The 20,823-nt window shown below is 34.4% G+C and overlaps 4 protein-coding genes across 4 annotated transcripts; 2 read left to right on the plus strand and 2 right to left on the minus strand.

Moving 5' to 3' along the window:
- The first annotated feature begins 350 nt into the window (after nt 1-350).
- On the plus strand, nt 351-4,942 carry LOC128039839 (vegetative cell wall protein gp1-like). Its single transcript, XM_052628507.1, has 3 exons — nt 351-354; nt 774-2,228; nt 4,187-4,942. Exons 1-2 carry the CDS (start codon nt 351-353, stop codon nt 2,135-2,137), a joined length of 1,368 nt encoding a protein of 455 aa, XP_052484467.1. The 3' UTR covers nt 2,138-2,228; nt 4,187-4,942.
- A 3,207-nt stretch (nt 4,943-8,149) lies between these two features.
- Nucleotides 8,150-9,597, minus strand: LOC128039840 (uncharacterized). The gene is made up of 4 exons (XM_052628509.1): nt 9,339-9,597; nt 9,119-9,197; nt 8,878-9,065; nt 8,150-8,802 (listed from the first exon to the last, which is right to left on the minus strand). Exons 1-4 carry the CDS (start codon nt 9,595-9,597, stop codon nt 8,150-8,152), a joined length of 1,179 nt encoding a protein of 392 aa, XP_052484469.1.
- A 2,702-nt stretch (nt 9,598-12,299) lies between these two features.
- LOC105796569 (uncharacterized) lies at nt 12,300-13,593 on the plus strand. Its single transcript, XM_052627971.1, has 3 exons — nt 12,300-12,732; nt 13,124-13,205; nt 13,296-13,593. Exons 1-2 carry the CDS (start codon nt 12,488-12,490, stop codon nt 13,182-13,184), a joined length of 306 nt encoding a protein of 101 aa, XP_052483931.1. The 5' UTR covers nt 12,300-12,487; the 3' UTR covers nt 13,185-13,205; nt 13,296-13,593.
- A 1,109-nt stretch (nt 13,594-14,702) lies between these two features.
- Nucleotides 14,703-18,801, minus strand: LOC105796564 (uncharacterized). The gene is made up of 3 exons (XM_012626307.2): nt 18,297-18,801; nt 16,157-17,815; nt 14,703-15,590 (listed from the first exon to the last, which is right to left on the minus strand). Exons 2-3 carry the CDS (start codon nt 17,768-17,770, stop codon nt 15,258-15,260), a joined length of 1,947 nt encoding a protein of 648 aa, XP_012481761.1. The 5' UTR covers nt 17,771-17,815; nt 18,297-18,801; the 3' UTR covers nt 14,703-15,257.
- Between the last annotated feature and the right edge of the window lie 2,022 nt (nt 18,802-20,823).

Below are 20,823 nucleotides of genomic sequence, written 5' to 3' on the forward strand. Positions count from 1 at the left end.
TCTTCAATATTTCCTAACGCAGTAGACACTAATAGTGGCATTGCTTAATTTGCATACAAATATTATTTCAATTCATTCAATGGCAATATTCCCAAGCAATAAAAATATATTAGCTCACCATCGAGGTGTCGAGAGAGCACTACAAGCTTATTAATTGCAAAAGAATATACTAGATGAATGGAATGAAATTTTCCATAGAATACACCCTTATATTCCTTCAATATTTCATTTCATTCATAAAAAAATTTAAAAATAATACTTTTGATTTGAGGAAATATTTATTATATGTGGAATTTGATTTCATTACTTAAAATTATGGATAACACATTTTATTTGGAATCATCTTGATAATGGGTATTGTAAGAACATAAACACTTTTCTCATATGCAATTGAACTCTTAAACCCAATTTTTAAGATTTTAAGTTATTCTCATTTTGTTCTCTATAACAAAGATTAACATTAATATTAGGAAAGTACATAGTACAAACCTCTTATGGCATAACATGCGAGGATTAACAAAATCTCTCATTTAAGGTTTCACTGAATAAAATAAGTGAAACACAAATAACCAACAATTGTTACTTAGAAGGAAATGTAACTATAATTCAATAATTAAATATCTTTGTTTGTAATATGCATCAATTGCCTCCACCAAACCCTCCTCCTCGTCCTAAACCAAAATGAAACTTACCACTTCCACCAAAATGCAAGTTACCGCTACCACTTCCACCACCTTTTCCACTAAACCCTCCTTCCCCTCTTGCTCCACCAGCAACATTAGCGGTACCACTTCCACCACCTTTTCCACTAAACCCTCCTTCCCCTCCTGCTCCACCAGCAACATTAGCGCTACCACTTCCACCACCTTTTCCATCAAACCCACCTTGTCCTCTTACTCCACCTATAACATTAGTGCTACCACTTCCACCAAACCCTCCTTTCCCTTTTATTCCACCAGCAACATTAGCACTGCTACTTCCACCACCTTTTCCACCAAACCCTCCTTGCCCTCCTACTCCACCAGCAAAATTAGCGCTACCACTTGCACCACCTTTTCCACCAAACCCTCCTTGCCCTCCAACTCCACCAACAACATTAGCGCTACCACTTCCACCACCTTTTCCACCAAACCCTCCTTGCCCTTCTACTCCACCAGCAACATTAGCACTATCACTTGCGCTACCAGTTCCACCACCTTTTCCTTTAAACCCTCCTTGCCCTCCTACTCCACCAGCAACATTAGCACTATCACTTGCGCTACCAGTTCCACCACCTTTTCCTTTAAACCCTCCTTGCCCTACAAATCCACCAGCAAAATTAGTGCTACTAGTTCCACCACCTTTTCCACCAAACTCTCCTTTCCCTCTAAATCCACCATCAACATTAGCACTACCACTTCCACTTCCACCACCTTTCCCACCAAACCCTCCTTGCCCTCCTACTCCACCAGCAACATTAGGGCTACCACTTCCACCACCTTTTCCACCAAACCATCCTTGCCCTCCTACTCCACCAGCAACATTAGCGCTACCACTTCCACCACGTTTTCCACCAAACTCTCCTTTCCATCCAAATCGACCATCAACATTAGCACTACCACTTCCACTTCCACCACCTTTCCCACCAAACCCTCCTTGCCCTCCTACTCCACCAGCAACATTAGGGCTACCACTTCCACCACCTTTTCCACCAAACCCTCCTTGCCCTCCTACTCCACCAGCAACATTAGCGCTACCACTTCCATCACCTTTTCCAACAAACCCTCCTTGTCCTCCTACTCCACCAACAACATTAGCACTACCACTTCCACCACCTTTTCCTTCAAACCCTCCTTGCCCTCCTACTCCACCAGCAATATTACTGCTACCACTTCCACCACCTTTTCCACCAAACCCTCCTTGTCCTTCTATATTACCTCCAAATCCAATACTTTTATCACTAGCAATATTACTGCTACCACTTCCACTACCTTTTCCACCAAATTCTCCTTGTCCTCCTATATTACCTCCAAATCCAACACTTTTACCACCAGCAATATTACCACTACCAATTCCACTACCTTTTCCACCAAACTCTACTTGTCCTCCTATTTTTCCTCCAACTCCAACACCTTTACCACCACCTTCTACTACATGATGTTGGTGTACGGCTCTTTTTAAAGCAGAAGCACCTTTTAAAGCAGCAGCACCAGTAGCAGCTGCACCAACGGCACCTAAACCAACTAGAGGTAAAAATGTTAAAGACCTCCTATTTCTTTTATTTTCTGCCATTTCTTTGGACAAATCCGGATGCTGAAGTAAATTATGCTCATTTTCATCAACATTAAGAATATCAGCAATTACATAACCATCCATAAAATAAGCATAAAATACAAGAGGCACAACCATCCAAGTAAAAACACCCATCTTATCTAAAAGCTTAACCGAAGGTTAAACTACAATAATCTGATTATACAATAAGGCATGTAAGAAATTGTGAATTCAAGCTTTTAGAATTCTGCCATTTGATTTTTTTTTCCTTTTTTTTCTTTTTCTCGTTGCTTACCTTATTAAGAAATTAAATATTTATAGAGAAATATTGACTTTATAAAGAAAATTAACAAATGGTCGAGCTTTAAGCATGGGAGTAAGAAATCGTTTAACCATTCATTCAGTAAAAAGAACCCATAATGTAAATTATTCAACTTATTAACGAAATTTTTTCCCCTTCATTTTCTCAACCAGCAATTGAATAAATAGCAACTTTTTCCATTAAAAACATGATTTCGAATAAAATCATTTTTTTTTTTGGAATAATGGTATCTCCATGCCCATTAGCTACTCACAAAGAGTAATCCATTCATACTTCGTGATTATCACTCCCAACAATTTTATCTCCAAAATTTGAATCTAAATTCTCTCCTTGAAAGTACCATTAAAACCAAATTTGATACTATCACATTTAAAACCAAATATGAAATAATTATATCGATTAAATTACATTTTGTATGTGTCAAACCAAAATGACTATGTCAATTGCACTATTATTTCTTGTGTAAGAGAAAAGAATTTAGGTATGGGTGACATACTGTTTTAGGAAAAATTAAATAAAAAGAATTAGTAATAATTTCAACAAATAATAATTCCATGATGAGCTAAAAGTAGGATTTTTGAAAACATAATCCTTAGTTATTTGAGTAAAAAAACGTATTGGACCAAAACACATTACATAAGGATATTGAGGATTAATGTGGAACAAATGGTGTAGTTATAATGTTGGATTTTATGCACATAGAAGCCAATCACTTGGAAGATTAATGTTTCACTAGGCATTATAAATGCACAGACTCCCATTTACACATTTAATAACATTGAATTTTATTAGTATATGAATCCTTTCAATGCAATTAAGCCTTTTTACTTTTCCTTTTCCTTTCCTTTTCCTTCTAAGGTATACAAAATCAAATAAAATGGTATTACTATACCAACATTACATATTAACTTATGTACCAAAAATGAATCATGAGAAATTAAACAGTAAGTAGTAGGCAAAAACCTTTTTTTTTTTGAAATACAAAGAAACTTTAATTTTTTTATTGGTTTAACTAAAGTAATTAAATTTAATATACCAAGAGATGTAAAATAAGTAAAAATTTAGGATATTTCTATAATCTATCTCGAGCTGTTTCTTATCATTTTTATTAAGAAGTGAATTTTTTACATGTTAAGTGTGAGACCGAAAGGGTACTCCCAGTTAAGGGTGGTAAATCACTCAATTAAAGGTAATTAGTGGCTTAATTGATAATTAGGAATTCAATCGATTCTAAGCTTGGAGCTCATATCGTTGAAACTAGGAGTAGGAAGGAAATTGTGATAGATTAGTTTAGGGGTTAGTTAATTTAATTTCATTTATTGTTATTTCAATTTTGAACCAGCAGCACTACTAATTTGTAACTCAATTGTAATTATTTTTAGGTAATTAATTTAGTAATCTCTTAAGTACAATACTCTTTCACGCATTTCGTTGTAGGTTAACGATATTACAATTTGATCTATATACTTGCAAATAATTTACTTCATACTCACATATTTAATTGCATATTTACAATCTTGGTGCACGACCATGTTTTCCAACAAAATACGTTGCTTTATCCATCCAGTCATAATCGTTCATCCCTACAAACATCCTTACATGCTATGTTTGCAGGTAGTACCAACAACTCGACTTCAACTTACAAGAGAATAAGTTGGGGGATAACCCACACAAAAGGATTCCATTTGTTTTCGCAACAACGAGTAAAGTAGCTCACTAATATGGCCCAGTCCTTAGGTAAAATTGTTTTTAGACTATCCAAATTCAGCACTCATAAAAGAATGGCTGAAGGTGTAAGTGAAAACCTTCCCTAAAAATTTGTCAATAAAAGAACAAATGATTTTTTCATCCCTCTTAGAACCCTACTACAGTCTCTACCTTTCACTCCAAACTATACATATCTACAGAATGGGGGAATAACACCAGCAGCAACTGAAGGAGAATGACCCTAGTGGTACCCTTTCTCATCACACTTTACATTTTCAACTCAAGAAGAAAGAAACCAAGAAAAGAAGAAGCTACAAGGAATGAAAAAAATCACAGAAACATTTCAAAACATGAGAAAGGAGTGTCCATGAAAGAGGTATCTTCTAAAGAGAAAATTGTAGTAAAAAGAAGAAAATATTTGCAAATAAAATTTATAACTACAACACCACTAAACATCCCAAACATGTGGTGCCACTCTACAATGATCACTCTTCCCCTCATTATTGCACATTATCCCCAAGGCTAGTGTGTCAGTCACCATTGAAAAGGTGCCAACTCTCACAATACTCAATAGCAACATTTATTATTGGTCTTCTACAAGCCACTTCAAATGGGGGACTATTATTTATGCAAAACACTTGATGGGCTCTAACACAGAGTAACAAGCACAAGCTCAAACCCAAAAATGCAAAAACAACTCATTATGCAGACTAGTCAAATGATAAAAAGCCAACCAAGGGTATAAAGGAATTTCCCTAACAGAGTACAAATGCATCTTCACGAAGCATTTTGTCCTTCTCCCACATTCTTGGAAAAAACAGTTCAGAAAACAGTTTTATTACAAAGTGGAAGTTTTTTTTCTTTCTAAAATTGAGTATTTGTGATATTTATAGCAATTAATATTTTACTTGAAATATTTATTTTTTTTCTAAATAAGTGGAATAAGTCATTTATAACATGCAACATTTCGATCTTCCCCACTAATCTCGACCTCGACTTGCTAGAGTTTCAATCCAACAATGTGTGATCAAAAACTAATATTTTAATTATAAAATTACTCCTACAAGGTGTACATACAGTGTGCGGCGACAACCCCTTTCTAGAACTAAGCGTCACCCACTATTATATATTAGGCTTACTTGGATCTCGTCATGTATTAGGTACAATTATATTTGTTATCTTATCTTTAGATCAACTCATAATTTTTCCAATCCAACAAACAATTTTCTAATTGTCAAAATATTATTTATTCAATTAATTTAATTAATTAGCTTAATTATATTATTTTATCGACCCGATTCTAATCTCATGAAAATCATGACGACTTTATCAGTATTAAAATCTATGAGTAAATAAATTTATTTACCTTATTCTATGAAACTATGATGACTAACTAATTTAATTTTCACTTCAAACTTCAATTATTTAATTAAATAATAATTTGAAGAAATTAATTTAATCTCTAATGCATCTCTTATTTAGGGCGAGAAAATACATTCACTGCGAATAGTGATAAATGAAATCTATTTCTCTAATATATCATTTTCATATATTCACATCATCAATTCAAATGCAAGCCATCAAGGATATGCCGAGCTAGCAAAAGGACCAATCGGATATATATAATTAGGGTTCAAATAATTGTAATTAATTTCTAACTCTTTTTCAATTAATTACAACATTATTTAGTCATGCAGTCATTCCACTAAAGTATCATGACTAAGCTCTCCCCATAATATACCATTACGAAAGTTACTTCATTGAGTGTTTGCCCAATAACTTTGTCATATGTGTGTTGCCCTCATAAGACATCCTTAATCTCTTTGGAATAAAATTCGTTCTCCCAACATGATCCTATTTTATCTCATGCAAACCATTAAAACTTCTTCCATGAAAAAATAATTACTAACATACAGTAATTGAATCATTCGCCTTTAAACAATGACTTGTGGTCACGTTACTTTTCCATCTATCATGTAATGTCAATGAGAGGATGTCATTTACTATTTATTGAGCTATGAATTCCACTATTGTAAGTGAAGTTATATCAAACAAAAGTCGTATGCCCAACACACCAACTTTCAACTCTATTACTAATTGAAATCGAGTTTTTAATACATCAAAATATACAAGTTGTGAACACATAGTCCTTCAATTACTCAGTATTGAGGTAAGTCAGATAATGAGTGTCACAAGTGAATAAATCTATATTTACTCTACTTGGGTCCTATCCAATGTTCTGTCAATCCAAACAATCACATCTAAGTCTCTATCTTTCAGGATTCATCTGCTTCAATACCCAAGACAAGGTATCTTCCTATTTGGACTTGATAGATGACATAATAGTCTTTTAATCGACTTACTCAATTTCGATTATACTATAAACCATTTAGATTATTTACTAATATAAGTTGTCTTATCGCATTATGATCAACCATATATTGCAACTTAATATTAGTTAAACATTAGATAATCAATGTGCTAGTATTTTCTTTCATTTTGCTTGCAAAATCCATTAAGTACATTATACAAAAGATATTAATGAGAAAGATGGAATTTTATTAAATCAATTTGTTCAAAAGTTACAAGTACATTTGACAATATAATTACACTAAGGGCACTAGATCTCAACACCACAAGTTCCCTTTCTAACTCAATCAACATGCACAAAATCATTAAGGGGTCTAACAATCCTAAATATATAAAATAAGCCATGCACAAAGTTGTTAGTTTTAGGCACCAGCTTAAGCAAATGCGGGAATGGAATAGGGAGCCTATAAATACTCATATGCAATTCTTAGCAAGGTATGTTGACCCTTTGACTAAAACCATATCTCTTGCTTTATATCATTTGTATCGGTACTAACATAAAAATCGAAAGGCACACCAAAAATCAAACTCTAGTGTCCATTGACCCTTTTCTCCTTTTGAAGATCACCCCAACTCACTCACACTCAATCAACCCAACTCACTAAAATCAACATCAATATTATTATTTTTTAAAAATTAAAGGTCGTTGACGCAATATATAAAGAGTGACCAGGAGCAATGCCCACTAGTGTTTAGTGTTGCTCAACCTCATAAACTTACCTTATATGGAGTTGGAAAATTTTCATAACAAAAACCCTAGGCTGAAATCTTTGTTGATATCTTGGATGTGTGCAAGCCCATTATGATGTCCAAACCTGTTATAGGAACATATCTTTAAGATCCGTTGGGATTAGATCAAGGAAATCAATTTCCATATTTTGAGGAGATTGGATTGAACCGAACAAATAACGGGAACTTATCCTGAAGATTCGAGACTTATTTAAAACTTATTAAAGGTATTCTCGGAGCTTATTATCCTGCTATTTTGATGGAAAATTGATTGTAATTGATCTAGTATATTAGCCAGGTTGCTTATACATTGAGGGGACTAGTATAGGTATTATATAGATTAGATAGCACTTATTTTGTTCATGAATGAGTGTTTCTTTATGAGTGCATGGAGTGTGAAATATTAATTTATTCTCACATTATTAAAATGATTAAATATGTAGGTGATCGATTATGTCTAACAAAAAAGATTGTGTTGACTCTATGACTTTTCCCAAGTTTCATCTAGTAGTCCCCCAAAATAGCATTACAAAAAAAAAGTACAAGTTATATTCTCTATAACAAAGATTCACAAAGATATTAGAAAAATACAGTAAAAACTTCTTATGCATAGCATGTGAAGATTAACAAAATCTCTTATTTAAGGTTTCACCGAATAAAAATAAGTGAAACACAAATAACCAAATGTTGTTATTCATAAGGATATATAACTAGAATTCAGTAATTAAATATCATTGTTTGCCATGTGCATCAGTTACCTCCACTAAACCCTCATCGTCCTCTTAAACCAAAATGAAATTTACCACCAAAATGCAAGCCACCACCACCATTACCCCCTGATCCACCATCAACACCACCACTACCAACACCTCCACCTTGCCCTTTTGCCCCACCAACAACACTAGTGCTACTTTCTCCGCCAAATCCTCCTTTCCCTTCTATTCCACCAGCAACATTAGCGCTACCACTTCCACCACCTTTTCCACCAAGCCCTCCTTGTCCTCTTACTCCACTAGCAACATTAGCGCTACCACTTCCACCACCTTTTCCACCAAACCCTCCTTGCCTTCCTACTTCACCAGCTACATTAGCACTGCCACTTTTACCACCTTTTCCACCAAACCCTCCTTGCCCTCCTACTCTACTAGCTACATTAGCACTACCACTTCCACCTCCTTTTCCACCAAACCCTCCTTGCCCTCCTACTCCACCAGCAAAATTAGCGCTACCACTTGCACTACCACTTACGCTACCACTTCCACCACCTTTTCCACCAAACCCTCCTTGCCCTCCTACTCCACCATCAACCTTAGCGCTACCAGTTCCACCACCTTTTCCACCAAACTCTCCTTTCCCTCCTAATTCACCAACAACATTAGCACTACCACTTCCACCACCTTTTCCACCTAACCCTCCTTGCCCTCCTACTCCACCAGCAACATTAGTGCTACCACTTCCACCACCGTTTCCACCAAACCCTCATTGCCCTCCTACTCTACCAGCAACATTAGCACTACCACTTCCACCACCTTTTCCACCAAAACCCCATTGCCCTCCTGCTCCATCAACAACAGTAGCACTACCACTTCCACCACCTTTTCCACCAAACCCTCCTTGCCCTTCTACTCCACCAGCAACATTAGCGTTACTACTTCCACCACCTTTTCTACCAAACCCCCTTGTCCTCCTACTCCACCAGCAAAATTAGCACTACCACTTCCACCACTGTTTCCTCCAAACCCTCCCTGCCCTCCTACTCCACCAGCAACATTAGCGTTACTACTTCCACCACCTTTTCCACCAAACCCCCATTGTCCTCCTACTCCACCAGCAAAATTAGCACTACCACTTCCACCACTGTTTCCTCCAAACCCTCATTGCCCTCCTACTCCACCAGCAACATTGCCGCTACCACTTCCACCACCTTTTCCACCAAACCCTCATTGTCCTCCTATATTACCTCCAAATCCAACACCTTTACCATCACCTCCTGCTACACGATGTTGATGTACGGCTCTTTTTAAAGCAGAAGCACCTTTTAAAGCAGCAACACCAGCACCAGCTGCATCAATGGCACCTAAACCAACTAAAGGCAAAAATGTTAAAGACCTCCTATTTCTTTCATTTTCTACCATTTCTTTGGACAAATCTAGATGCTGAAGTAAATTTTGTTCATTTTCATCAGCATTAAGAATATCAGCAATTACATGACCATCCATAAAAGTAGCAAAAAATACAAAAGAGGCACAACCATCCAAGTAAAAACACCCATCTTATCTAAAAGCTTAAGCGAAGGTTAACCCACAATAATCTAATTATTCAATAAGGCATGTAAGAAATAGTGAATTCAAGCTTTTAGAATTCTACCATTTGATTTTTTTTTCTTTTTTTTCTTTTTCTCGTTGCTTACCTTATTAAGAAATTAAATATTTATAGAGAAATATTTACTTTATAAAGAAAATGAACAAATGGTCAAGCTTTAAGCAAGGGAGTAAGAAATTATTTAACCATTTATTCATTAAAGAGAACCGTGTTGAAAATCATTTAATTTATTAACAAAAATTTTCCTTTTCTTTTCTCAACCAGCAATTGAATAAATAGCAACTTTTTCCATTAAAACATGATTTCCATTAAAAAACGATTTTTTTTTTGGAATAATGGTATCTCCATGTCCATGTCCATTAGCTTCTCACGAAAGTATTCTATTTATAGTTCGTGATTATCACTCTCAACAATTTTATCTCTAAAATTTGAATCTAAATTTCTCTTTGAAAGCACCATTAAAATTGAATTTGATACTATCACATTTAAAACCAAATCTGAAATAATTATATCGATTAAATTGCATTTTGTATGTGTCAAACCAAAATGACTATGTCAATTGCACTGTTCTTTCTTGTGTAAGAGAAAAGAATTTAGGTATGGGTGATATATTGTTTTAGGAAAAATTAAATAAAAATAAGTAGTAATAAATTCAACAAATAATAATTCCAGGATGATGAAGAGCTAAAAGTAGGATTTTTAAAACATATTTCTTAGTTATTTGAGTAAAAAAACGTATTGGACCAAAATACATTACATGAGGATATTGAGGATTGATGTGGAACATATGGTGTAGTTTATAATGTTGGATTTTATGCACATAGAAGCCACACACTAGGAAGATTAATGTTTCACTAGGCATTATAAATGCACCAACTTCCATTTACACATTTAATAAAATTGAATATATATATATATATATATATATATATATATATATATATATATATTACAAGGAGAAGGAATAAACCATAACTACACTAAGCAAGGTCAAGTCATTTCAGAGTAGTCATTATGTAGTAATTGGAGCACTTCATCCAACGATTGCATGAAAATATATCTACCCAACGGCCTTGAGATCGCCATTGAAGTCAAACTATTAGCAACCCTATTCTCCTCTCTGAAGAAATGTGAAATCCTAAAATCGAAAATCAAAATAAAATAAAATAAAAAGACAATTGAACTAGTAAGAAAAACATTTTTTTTAATCTTTATGGTTTTTTTTTATTTAACCAGTGTTAAATAAGTTGATTGAGAATGGATAATATGACCAATTTGACCACGAATTCGAGTTTTACGATATTTGATGATAAATAAAATATTTGATTAATGATTAAATAGGAAATAAGACTTTGACGTCATTGTTTAGTCAATTGGATCAATTGTATTAAGTTATTCCTTGAAAGTAAATTACATTTTAAAATTAAGATCTATATAAATGTTCACAAGTCGACTGTGTCTATATATAAATCAATAATTTATTCCGATTTTGAATTTACCAATTTTGAACCGTTTACTCAGAGATCAATTTAATCTTTATATTTAAATTAGTATACAAACTTATTCTCAATTTAATCGGTCTAACTGACCAATTCAATTCAATTCAAATAACTTTAATTTTGAGCAAATAACCCGAGGTTTATACAAATCTACTCGACATAATATATATACACAAGACCTAGTAAAGAAAATATAATTTTGTGTTTATTCCATTTTTCTATAATAATGTCCTGTGAAACTATAATAATTTCCCCTCTTTACCACTTATTGATTGCTGGCTCTCATGCCATGAAAAAGCAAAACAAATGAGCAAAAAGCAACGAATAAAAGCTTAGATGCCTATCTCCATCTCATAACTATAAGAAACAATGAAAACCCAAATCCTCCCCCACATATAAACAGTCAAAAGTTGGGGGTTGATGAGTACTCTAATCCCCTCTTTTTTCTTTCTTTTTTTCACCCCATTTTCATCTCAGTAATGAGTGGTGAGGCTAAAAGCAAAAGAATACAACTTTAAGATATTCACCACAATGATTATAATGTAATATTACGATTTCCAACTTAAATCCGGAGTTGCTATATCCAACTATTCATCCCATCTTTTCCTAACAATTTCCTATTCCTAGTCCTATGCATCTTCTGTAAAAACACCAAGCACTTGTACTAAGAGTTAATTTGTATTTTGTCTTCTTTATTTAAAAAATAACTAAATTAGTTCATGTGCGTTAAATCAAAGAGCAAACTAGTCCTTTCTATTAAAAATTTCTTTCAATTCTACTATTAAAAACTGGTTTTGCTAACAGAATAACCAAACAGTTACATGTGACGTACATCGTGCCTCATTCTACAAGGACCAATTTTTAATAGTCAAAGTGGATGAAATTTTTAACAAAAAGACTAATTTGCTCTTTCATCTAATGTACAGGGACTAATTTGCCCCTTTTTTGAGTGAGGGAGCAAAATGTAATCCAACTATTAGTACAAGGGCTTTTATGATACTTTTACCAATTATCTTCTATGTAAAAAAGCAAAGTATACTAGTAAAATCAAATGGCATATATATATATATATGAAGCGGTTTCTTCACCAGTTTAGAAAGGGAAAGGGGATCTAAGGTTTGTTTTGGAAGGGGGAGGTATAGTACTCCTGGCGGCGTCGGCGCAGAACAGGTGCACTGCTCTAGTGTGCTCATGCTATGTACCATCAAGGAATTTGGATACCAAAGGTGAAGAGATTAACATCAAGAAGAAGTGGTCAAGTGTGGGAAAGAGTATCAAAGATGGGGTCATGGAAGAAGTTGGTAATGATGATGAGTTACAATTAGGCCATGAAATTAGGGTCACCAATGGTGGCAACTGCAGTAGTAGTGGGACTAATGGGCCTCACATGGAACTAATTCCCACTCTCAAGAGCAATCTCAAGAAAGCTACTGCTACTGATGAAGAAAACCAGTTAAAGACTCAAAGGAGGAAAGTTAGTTGGCCTGATGCTCATGGTAAAGATATTGCTCATGTTCAAGAGTTTGAACCAAGGTAAACATCATCCACACGTAGCTAAGCCTTTATATTTTCTTCTATATATAAGGAATTAATCTCACTTTCATAGCTGAGATTACCATTAGGCTAGCCAAAGGCCTTATAGTCAATTCTTTGAGAAATAGCACTACCCCAAGAAGTGTTCTTAGGATGTTTGTTAGCATTATATTTCATAGTTTAAGATTCAACTAATGTTATCTAGACTCGAGAATGAATGTCAGATATGGTCACTTTTTTTTCATATATCGGGGGGATCCTAGCCTCGTCCTATGTTCAAAATATATATCAGATATAGATGTTGAATATGGGTTGATACTTTAGTAAATGAAAAGAGAGCATAGTCTTAAACCAACTTTGTATGTTTCTGACATATTTTTTGCCATAAAAGTGTGTCAGATGATGGAGAGCTAGGAGGAGTTAGGAACTCTTGTGTTTGTGCAATTCAATGAAGCAACAACATTCCCAAGTAGGTAAAGTCCATTCAAAGATGAACTAATTTATGAAAATTGTATAGAACTATTGTTGCTTGATTATTCATAATTAGTTAGCCAAATTTGCAGAGTTCAGATATGCAAAGATGAATCATAATGCAGTGAAAGTGCCTGCATCATATTTGACAGTGCTCCAAAAACTGATTAACCATAAGGGATGCATTATTGCAGACAGATTTGTGAAGTAGGTAGGTTTTTTTTCTTTTTACTGTTACGGAATGCATTAAAAATGGTTGCCCACTAGAGTCTTCATTGTTCAATCAATGTCTTTTAAATATGAGGCATGAGGAGAGGGGCAGGGCCCCCTCTCCATTGGGGTCTGTTGGCTGCAGAACTAAAGGAAATTGGGTCATGATTATTTCAAAAACTGGTGCATGCATTTCTTCTCTTTAGGAGCATGTTTGTTACTTAAAGTCATCCCTTTGGTAAGTGAATCTAGTGATCAAACGAGTTCAAAATCATATAGGAATTAATTAACTGCATGCCATTAAAGTTCTTAAAAACTTTCCCTTTCCTTTGCATCAAAATCTTCAATTAACAACGAAAAATCTTTGAAAGTTTGAATGTTATTCTAGTTGCTATGTATGATCTTGACAAATAGCAATGGGCTTGGAACTGCAAATTTTCCCTGAAAATCCCAAGTTTCCAATTTGAACAAAGCTGGTCAATGCTAGCGATGGGGGGGTTTGCAGATCCTTGTAGGACCCCAAAAAGACAAAAGTTAATCAAAAATCTTTGCTTATTACCACAATCATAGCATAAACGCACAAGCCTCTGCTGCACTAACATAAAAACATGATTGCTAAGATGCTTTTAATATTTGATTGAAATGTTGGCACCTTTTACTTTTCATACAGAAATATTAAACTAATAAACTTGTCTTCATGTTATTTTGGATGGTCACATTACCAAACAGCAGCATAATCAATCCCCATGGTTTTCATAGTTTCTTTTATGCAATATTATTAGTCAATAGGGTTTTCATTGGTAAATGCGACCCCAGAAGCATCATGAAAGCCAATTTACTCAAAAATTAATAAATTATTCTCTATATATTAAATTAAAGAATAAATTATTTTTTTAATTTCATTATCTTTACTATTAAAACTGATATAAATTATTTTTTTAATTTCATTATCTTTACTATTAAAACTGATAGAACTAACGAAATAACTAAAGACAATTACACATGGCATGCTACGTATATATCATGCCGATGTACATAGACTAATTTTTAATAGTAAAAAGATAAATTTAAAAAAAACTAATTTGCTTTTTAATCTAATGTACAAAAACTAATTTACTTATTTTTAAGTAGATAAAACAAAACACAATTCAACTCCTAAGGTAAGGGCTTCCATGATACTTATCCAGTAAATGCCACAAGATCTAGTACATTGAAGTCCACTATCTTTAAGTTGTACTCCATGTCATTCATAAATATTAAAGTTTTCACCAAAAGGGTATTCTTAAACAGTTTCCATATTCAAGTAGAGCTCCATCAATCATTAATCATCAGAACATAAGAGAATTTGCTTTGCAATGGAACAAATACAGATAAAGAAAAAGACACATTGCACAAGGTGAACTAAAAGGAATTCTAAGTGGTTACAGAATAACTCAGCCACCTATCCTACATAACTATTATGGCCAAGAACTCTAGTGAATAACGAGTCATTCGTATTAGATTTTTCGATGGCTACTAACAATATCAGTGCCAGAAATAGGTAACTGTATGTAGCCAAAAGTTAGTCACAAGTAAAATATATAAATCAGTAATCCAAAGATTGTAACATCCTACCAAATGCCAACCAAATCACATTTCTTTCCACCTGTTTTATGCCCCCACAATCGAATTTTCCTGTGATAGAAGGGAAGGGAACATCCATACTTCATGGAGCACAGCTCCAATTATCTATTTCCCTATTTTCATTTCAATGGATTTAATGAAACACTATTTCCCGTTTGGTACCTGCTGGAGTTCCTTTTGGAAAGCTGGAACTTGTTATACGTCGGGATCATAGCCTGACTTCAATGATTCTGACCCTTACCTTTCTTTGATTTGCTCTTCTCTTGCATCTTCTTTTTCTTTGCTTCAGCTGTAATCCAAGTATAATTGGGCGGTATTGCAAACGGATCTTGAAGATTTTCTATCTTATTGTAGCTATGATTGGAAGAGCTAGGTCGTTGGTATGGAGTCTTTATCCACTGAAACCAAGAACCCGAGGATTGTGTCACAGCAGGGCTTTCTTGGCCGGCAGTGGGGCTTGAAGGGGGTGTCGAGAACTCATCCACGGGTGGTAGTTCTTCAAACTTCGTGAAAGTAACCAATACTCTGATTGTTGGAACGACAGGGATAGCAACCTACATACAACCATGAGAACTCATTCAAGTCAAAACCTTTAAAAGAGAATTATGCATGGCATATGAAAATAAAAGCAGTAGCAACTAGTTTATTTAACCACCATCCTTTTTTTCTTTTATTTTTTGCAGAAAGCCCCAAACCTGAGGAATGAGTACAGTAAATTGGCACGATCAATATTTAAGAATGAAACTATACCTCCATTTCACCAGGCAAGCCTATGCATCCATAGATGGAAGGGAGGGAATGGATCATATACCAGGCATAAAGATACCAAAATCCTAGTCTTAAATCCTAAAGAAGTCGAGAAAAAGTCCAATGCGCTCTAATGTAATAGATCACAAAATATTCGGGTAACAAACGAACCTCAAAATAAATGCCAAAAATCATCAACAGGTGTGTAGCTAATGACTAAAATTCGAAAAACCCACAAATCTGTCTAGAGGGTAACGCCTTCCCAGAAAAACATATTATGTTTTAGGCACAAGAACAGAAGTCATTATTGAGAGTTCATATGATATAACAGGATAATAACAGGGCCTAATCAGTCGGTAAAAGAACAACAAACCTTTACTGGGAAGGTTCCTGCAGGAAGCTTTGTCGTGAGCAGTTCTCTCAACCGCCGAATTGCTTTGACCTTGTTGGCAAGAATATCTAGCAAAGGCAAGAGTTCTTCAATTTGCAGTGGGAAGTTCGGAGAAAGCCAAAGAATAGGCCTCAATCCTTTCTTATACTCGTTCTCCCGGCTACTATCTTTACGCCGATTACTACTCTCAGAACTCATAGAAGTAGATATTCTCAAATCTCTTATCCTCCTATGATCATCTGTTGCCACAATCTCCACAGAATGTCTACCAGGTTTTATCTGACTCCTTGATGGAGAGTCTCCTAGTAAGTCACTCACCTTTTCATCAACAAGGAAAGAACTTCTAGGTGGCACAACCTTCCTCTGCACTTCATGCTTTGTCTCCTTTTTCCTCCATCCACCAAACCATCCTTTCTTTTCCTGCTTAGTCTCCCCATTTTTAAAACCGTTGGTTTCCTCGATAGGAATTTCCCGAGACTCATAACCGCTATGCTGATGTCCAATAATGCCATCTTCACTCTCATTGGACATTTCTGAAGAATCCAATTTAAGAGCAACTTCGAGTTGTCTCCTTTCTTCTTCTGTCAAAATCTCATCAAGCTCTTCACTCGCTGCTTCGTTTTCATTGGAAGTTCCCAAAAACTCATCATCTGTCATGGCCCCAGGCACCCTCCTTGATTTGATGCTAACAACAACGTTGTGCATATCATACACATTAGCTTTCCAGGCACCCACCATTTCTGTTTTCTCTTGTCGCCTCCAAGTCAATTGTGGCAAAAGAACTGCCTGTGTCACATCTATTCCAGGCCTGAATATACTAGTCTGAGACATTGCAACCACTTCTTTTCGAACCTCTTCATCAGTTGCTTGAGAACCAGCACCATCCAAAGCATTCATCACCTCTTTATCCTTATGTGAGATCATACAAAGTGATCCAGGAGGAACCTTACCATCCTCAGAACCATCACCAAGGAAAAGAATACTCTGATCTGAACGCTGAATTCTGAAACCATCAAATCCGGCCAAAGTCATATCAGCCCTCAAATTCGCACCCGTCTTCCAAATTTTATATGTATCAGAAGGAGCAATTCGGGAAATAAAAGGTATCACAGAACTCTCAAAATGGAATGTGATTTCCATGTAAAAGTCTCTCATCCTTCGCATAGTTCCCACCAAACGAGGCAACCTCCTACACCATTTTGCCCATGCCAATGGCTGGTAATCCCGAACAATAATCATCGCAATAGACTCTTCCCTATTACAAATTGCTTCTTGGAGTGCACTCCATCCTTGTTCATTTTGCAAGCTCCAATCAGCACCGGCAGCCATAAGCATTTTAGTTGCAGTTTCATCACCAACTTTAACAGCCAAATGAAGAGGGGTATCCCGATTAGGAACATCACGCCTATCAATCACAGCAGCAATCTCTTCAGCCTTTTCTTCCTCGGCCAATGAGGCTGCTTCAGTTTGAATCTCATCAGGGTTACCAAGACGTGGGAGAGCCTCAAGTATCCTCCTGAGACTACCATAATCCCTCGTTGCAACAGCCACATGCACGGGACTATGTGCATACTTAGAAACATCAATACCAGCCATGGCAAAGGGGTCCAAATATGCTATCAACCCCAAGACTGCTTTTGCCTATTTAAACACAATTCAATCATTCAACATTAGAATACTTGATTTCGACTTAAAATCCAGCAACAATACAAGCACAGAAGTAGATTATTCATCCCTCCACACTAACAAATTCAAACAAATGCTATCAACCCCAAGACTGCTGTTCCAATTAAAACAATTTTCAATCATTCAGTATTACAACACTCAATTTCTACTTAAAAATCCAGCAACAATACAAGCACATAAGTAGATTATTCATCCCTACAAACCAACAAATTCAAACAAATGAGAATAATAAAAAAGAACAATTAATAAGCAAATGTAATTGTGGCCAAAAACCAACCAAAACCCCAAGTCCCACCCACATAGAAATTCAATATTACACAGTTACTTGTAACTATCATAACATAAACAAGAAGTGAAACAACAAAAGAACCTTTTGTGGACCCAAAATAGAGATCAAAAAGATATGAACTTTGGGGGGGGGGGGGGGAAGTCCTACCTGGTTCTTTATTTCTTCATTCTTCTAACCAATCAAAGATTGCTCCTAAAAAAGAAAGAAGAGAAACTTCAAGCAACTAACCCCACCAAAGAAACCTCCCTTTCTATTCCTCTCTTTACACTTCTTCAAGGTAGGAAAAAAAATAACACCTTGTGATCCAATCCAGATCAGACAAACTGAAGAACATGCATGTGGGTGTGTGGAACAAAATTTAAAATAATAATACTAATAATAATACCCAAAAAAACCCAGGTGGGGAATATGGTAAAGAAGTTAAAAGCAAAAAAAAATGATGGGACAATAATCAAAGAAAAGAATTTCTATATAAGAAAGAAAACAAAAACCCCACCTTTCAAGAAAACCTAACAAAAAAAATGAAATATTAAGTAAGGTTTAAAGAAGAAAAAGAAATCAAAAACAGAAAAGCAGAAGTACCCAAGTTACTCCTCCTTGTACAGAGTAGAGGAAGGATTTTTTCAAAAAAGGTAGATATTTTGAATTTAATACAAGAGAGAAGAAAATTAAAAGAATAAATTCTTTATCTTTTACGTTTTTCTTTGTTTCAAAAATAATGCTTTAAATATTATACTATACTTGAGCACAAAACATTATAATTTTTACTATTTCATTTTTATATATTTTTTCACTCACTATAAATATAAATTAATATTTTTTTTTAAATGATAATAAAAAGACGACCAGAGGTGGCAAGGCTGCAGCTGTATGTTGGCCAAGAATAGTGGGGAACTTGCTTTCCTATTCCATTTGGGTTTTTTCTTCCGTGAAAATAAAGAAAGTATTAAATGAATTTTATGTTGTCGTTGAGCACACAAAGTTTAAATGATTGGTTAGTAATAAAATATTTATTTGGCTTAATATTTTAAGCTTTAGAAAAAGGGTTAATTAATTCAGAAACTGCCAAATTTAATTAATCTTTTCAGTAGCAAATGTAATTAAATTAGTGTACTTTGTAGTACCTCTCTCCTAACGTCATACGGATTTGGTAGTCGCATCGACTCTCGAGTTTGAGGCCAATCCTTTGAAAATTTTTGCAACTTTTCATTTTTTTTCTTGAATTTTTTAGAAAATTTTGGTTAAATTTTTTGAAAGTCCTCATTAATCCCACACATAAATTTTATTAGACCCCATGCTTTAAAAAAAACCCTAATTTAACTCCTAAATTTTTTAAAAGTTTTACTAACCCCATCTCCCAAGATTTAATCACCGCTGCTACCCTCGAGCTGGTTGTTAGCCGCGGCTTTTTTAATAGTATTTTCTTTAATTTTTAATTTCAGTTCACAATATTGTGGTTTTAATTTTTAGTCATGTTTCTGGCTTATGGATGAGACTTTCCATGGTAACAGTGTCACTAGAGAGGAGGGGGCTTATTATGATAGAATATAGTGATGGTGTTTGTAAAAATAGAATCCGAAATGATGATAAAGATGATATGTCATCTTAGATTTGATATTTTGAACATCACTGATGCAGTGAATTTTTTAGAGCTCTTAATAGTGGTTTTTTTGTTGACCAACGCTCATCTATTAGGGGGCCGAAATTGAATAATAAATTTTTGAGAGATCAAAATATAATTTTATAATGTAGTAATTTATTATTTCATCATTTTTAAGGGATTGAATATAATTTTTTTCATTTTTAGGGGTCAAAGTGTAATTTTATTATGTACTAATTTTTAACTTAATCATCTTATAGGATATTGAAATAGTATTTTTCCACTTGAGGGTGGGGGAGGGGACAAGGCTCCTGCTTCCCCCTCAAATTTAGGGGTAAGCGTTCAGTCGAATCAAGTGAAAAAAATTCGAGCTAATTGAATTAACAAGCCATATTTTATTCAAATTGAGTCCAGTGAAATAAATCAAAGTAGAGTTGAATCGAGTGAAATTGTTCAAGTTAAATTAAAAAAATTAAACATGTAAAATTAAAATCTTATTACAATATAATTAATTTCATATTAGAGCACGTAAATTTGAAACCATACATTTAAGAACTCTTTCAAAGTAAAATAAGGAAACAGATAAGATAATTTATTATAATAAATTTGAATTTATGATTTATTTGTTTAGATCCTCAAAATTATTATTTTAGATTTTTTAAAAATTTAAACATTTTCATATATTCTTTAGAATTTTTAATTTTTATAATTATTAAAAATTACGAAATTTTGGAAGTTTTTTATAAATATTTTGAATTTTTGAAAATTATTTTGAATTGTTTTATATTTTTTGTTGGAATGGATCAATTTGCTCATTTTTAAAATTATTAGGGATCAAATGGGTATTTATCTGAATTTGTCATTTGAGTTATTTGAATTATTCGAATTATTCAATTTGTAAAATTCAACTCGACTCGAACTTGAAAAATTGAATTACTTATTCGAGTTGACTCAAAAAACTGAATAACTCGAATAATTCAATTTGATTAACTCGAAATTCAAATTTTTTTCGATTTTTCACGTCGAATCAAGTTTTGCTCACCCTACTCAAATTTGACCTTGGCTAGAATGTAA

Source organism: Gossypium raimondii, chromosome 3 (assembly GCF_025698545.1).
Source record: "Gossypium raimondii isolate GPD5lz chromosome 3, ASM2569854v1, whole genome shotgun sequence".
Classification (NCBI taxonomy): domain Eukaryota; kingdom Viridiplantae; phylum Streptophyta; class Magnoliopsida; order Malvales; family Malvaceae; genus Gossypium; species Gossypium raimondii.

Bases quoted from the DNA above. Each gene is read 5' to 3' on its own strand.
- LOC128039840 (XM_052628509.1), bottom strand. From the start codon at position 9,597: ATGGATGGTCATGTAATTGCTGATATTCTTAATGCTGATGAAAATGAA. The intron at 9,198-9,338 runs GTAATATAGGAG...CTGGTGGAGTAG, and splicing joins TAAAGGTGTTGGATTTGGAG to GAGGACAATGGGGGTTTGGT. The intron at 8,803-8,877 runs GTAGAGTAGGAG...CTGGTGGAGTAG, and splicing joins TGGTAGTGCTAATGTTGCTG to GAGGGCAAGGAGGGTTAGGT.
- LOC105796569 (XM_052627971.1), top strand. From the start codon at position 12,488: ATGGAAGAAGTTGGTAATGATGATGAGTTACAATTAGGCCATGAAATT. The intron at 12,733-13,123 runs GTAAACATCATC...TTGCCATAAAAG, and splicing joins GTTCAAGAGTTTGAACCAAG to TGTGTCAGATGATGGAGAGC.
- LOC105796564 (XM_012626307.2), bottom strand. From the start codon at position 17,770: ATGGCTGGTATTGATGTTTCTAAGTATGCACATAGTCCCGTGCATGTG. The intron at 15,591-16,156 runs GTTTGTTGTTCT...GGTTGTATGTAG, and splicing joins CAGGAACCTTCCCAGTAAAG to GTTGCTATCCCTGTCGTTCC.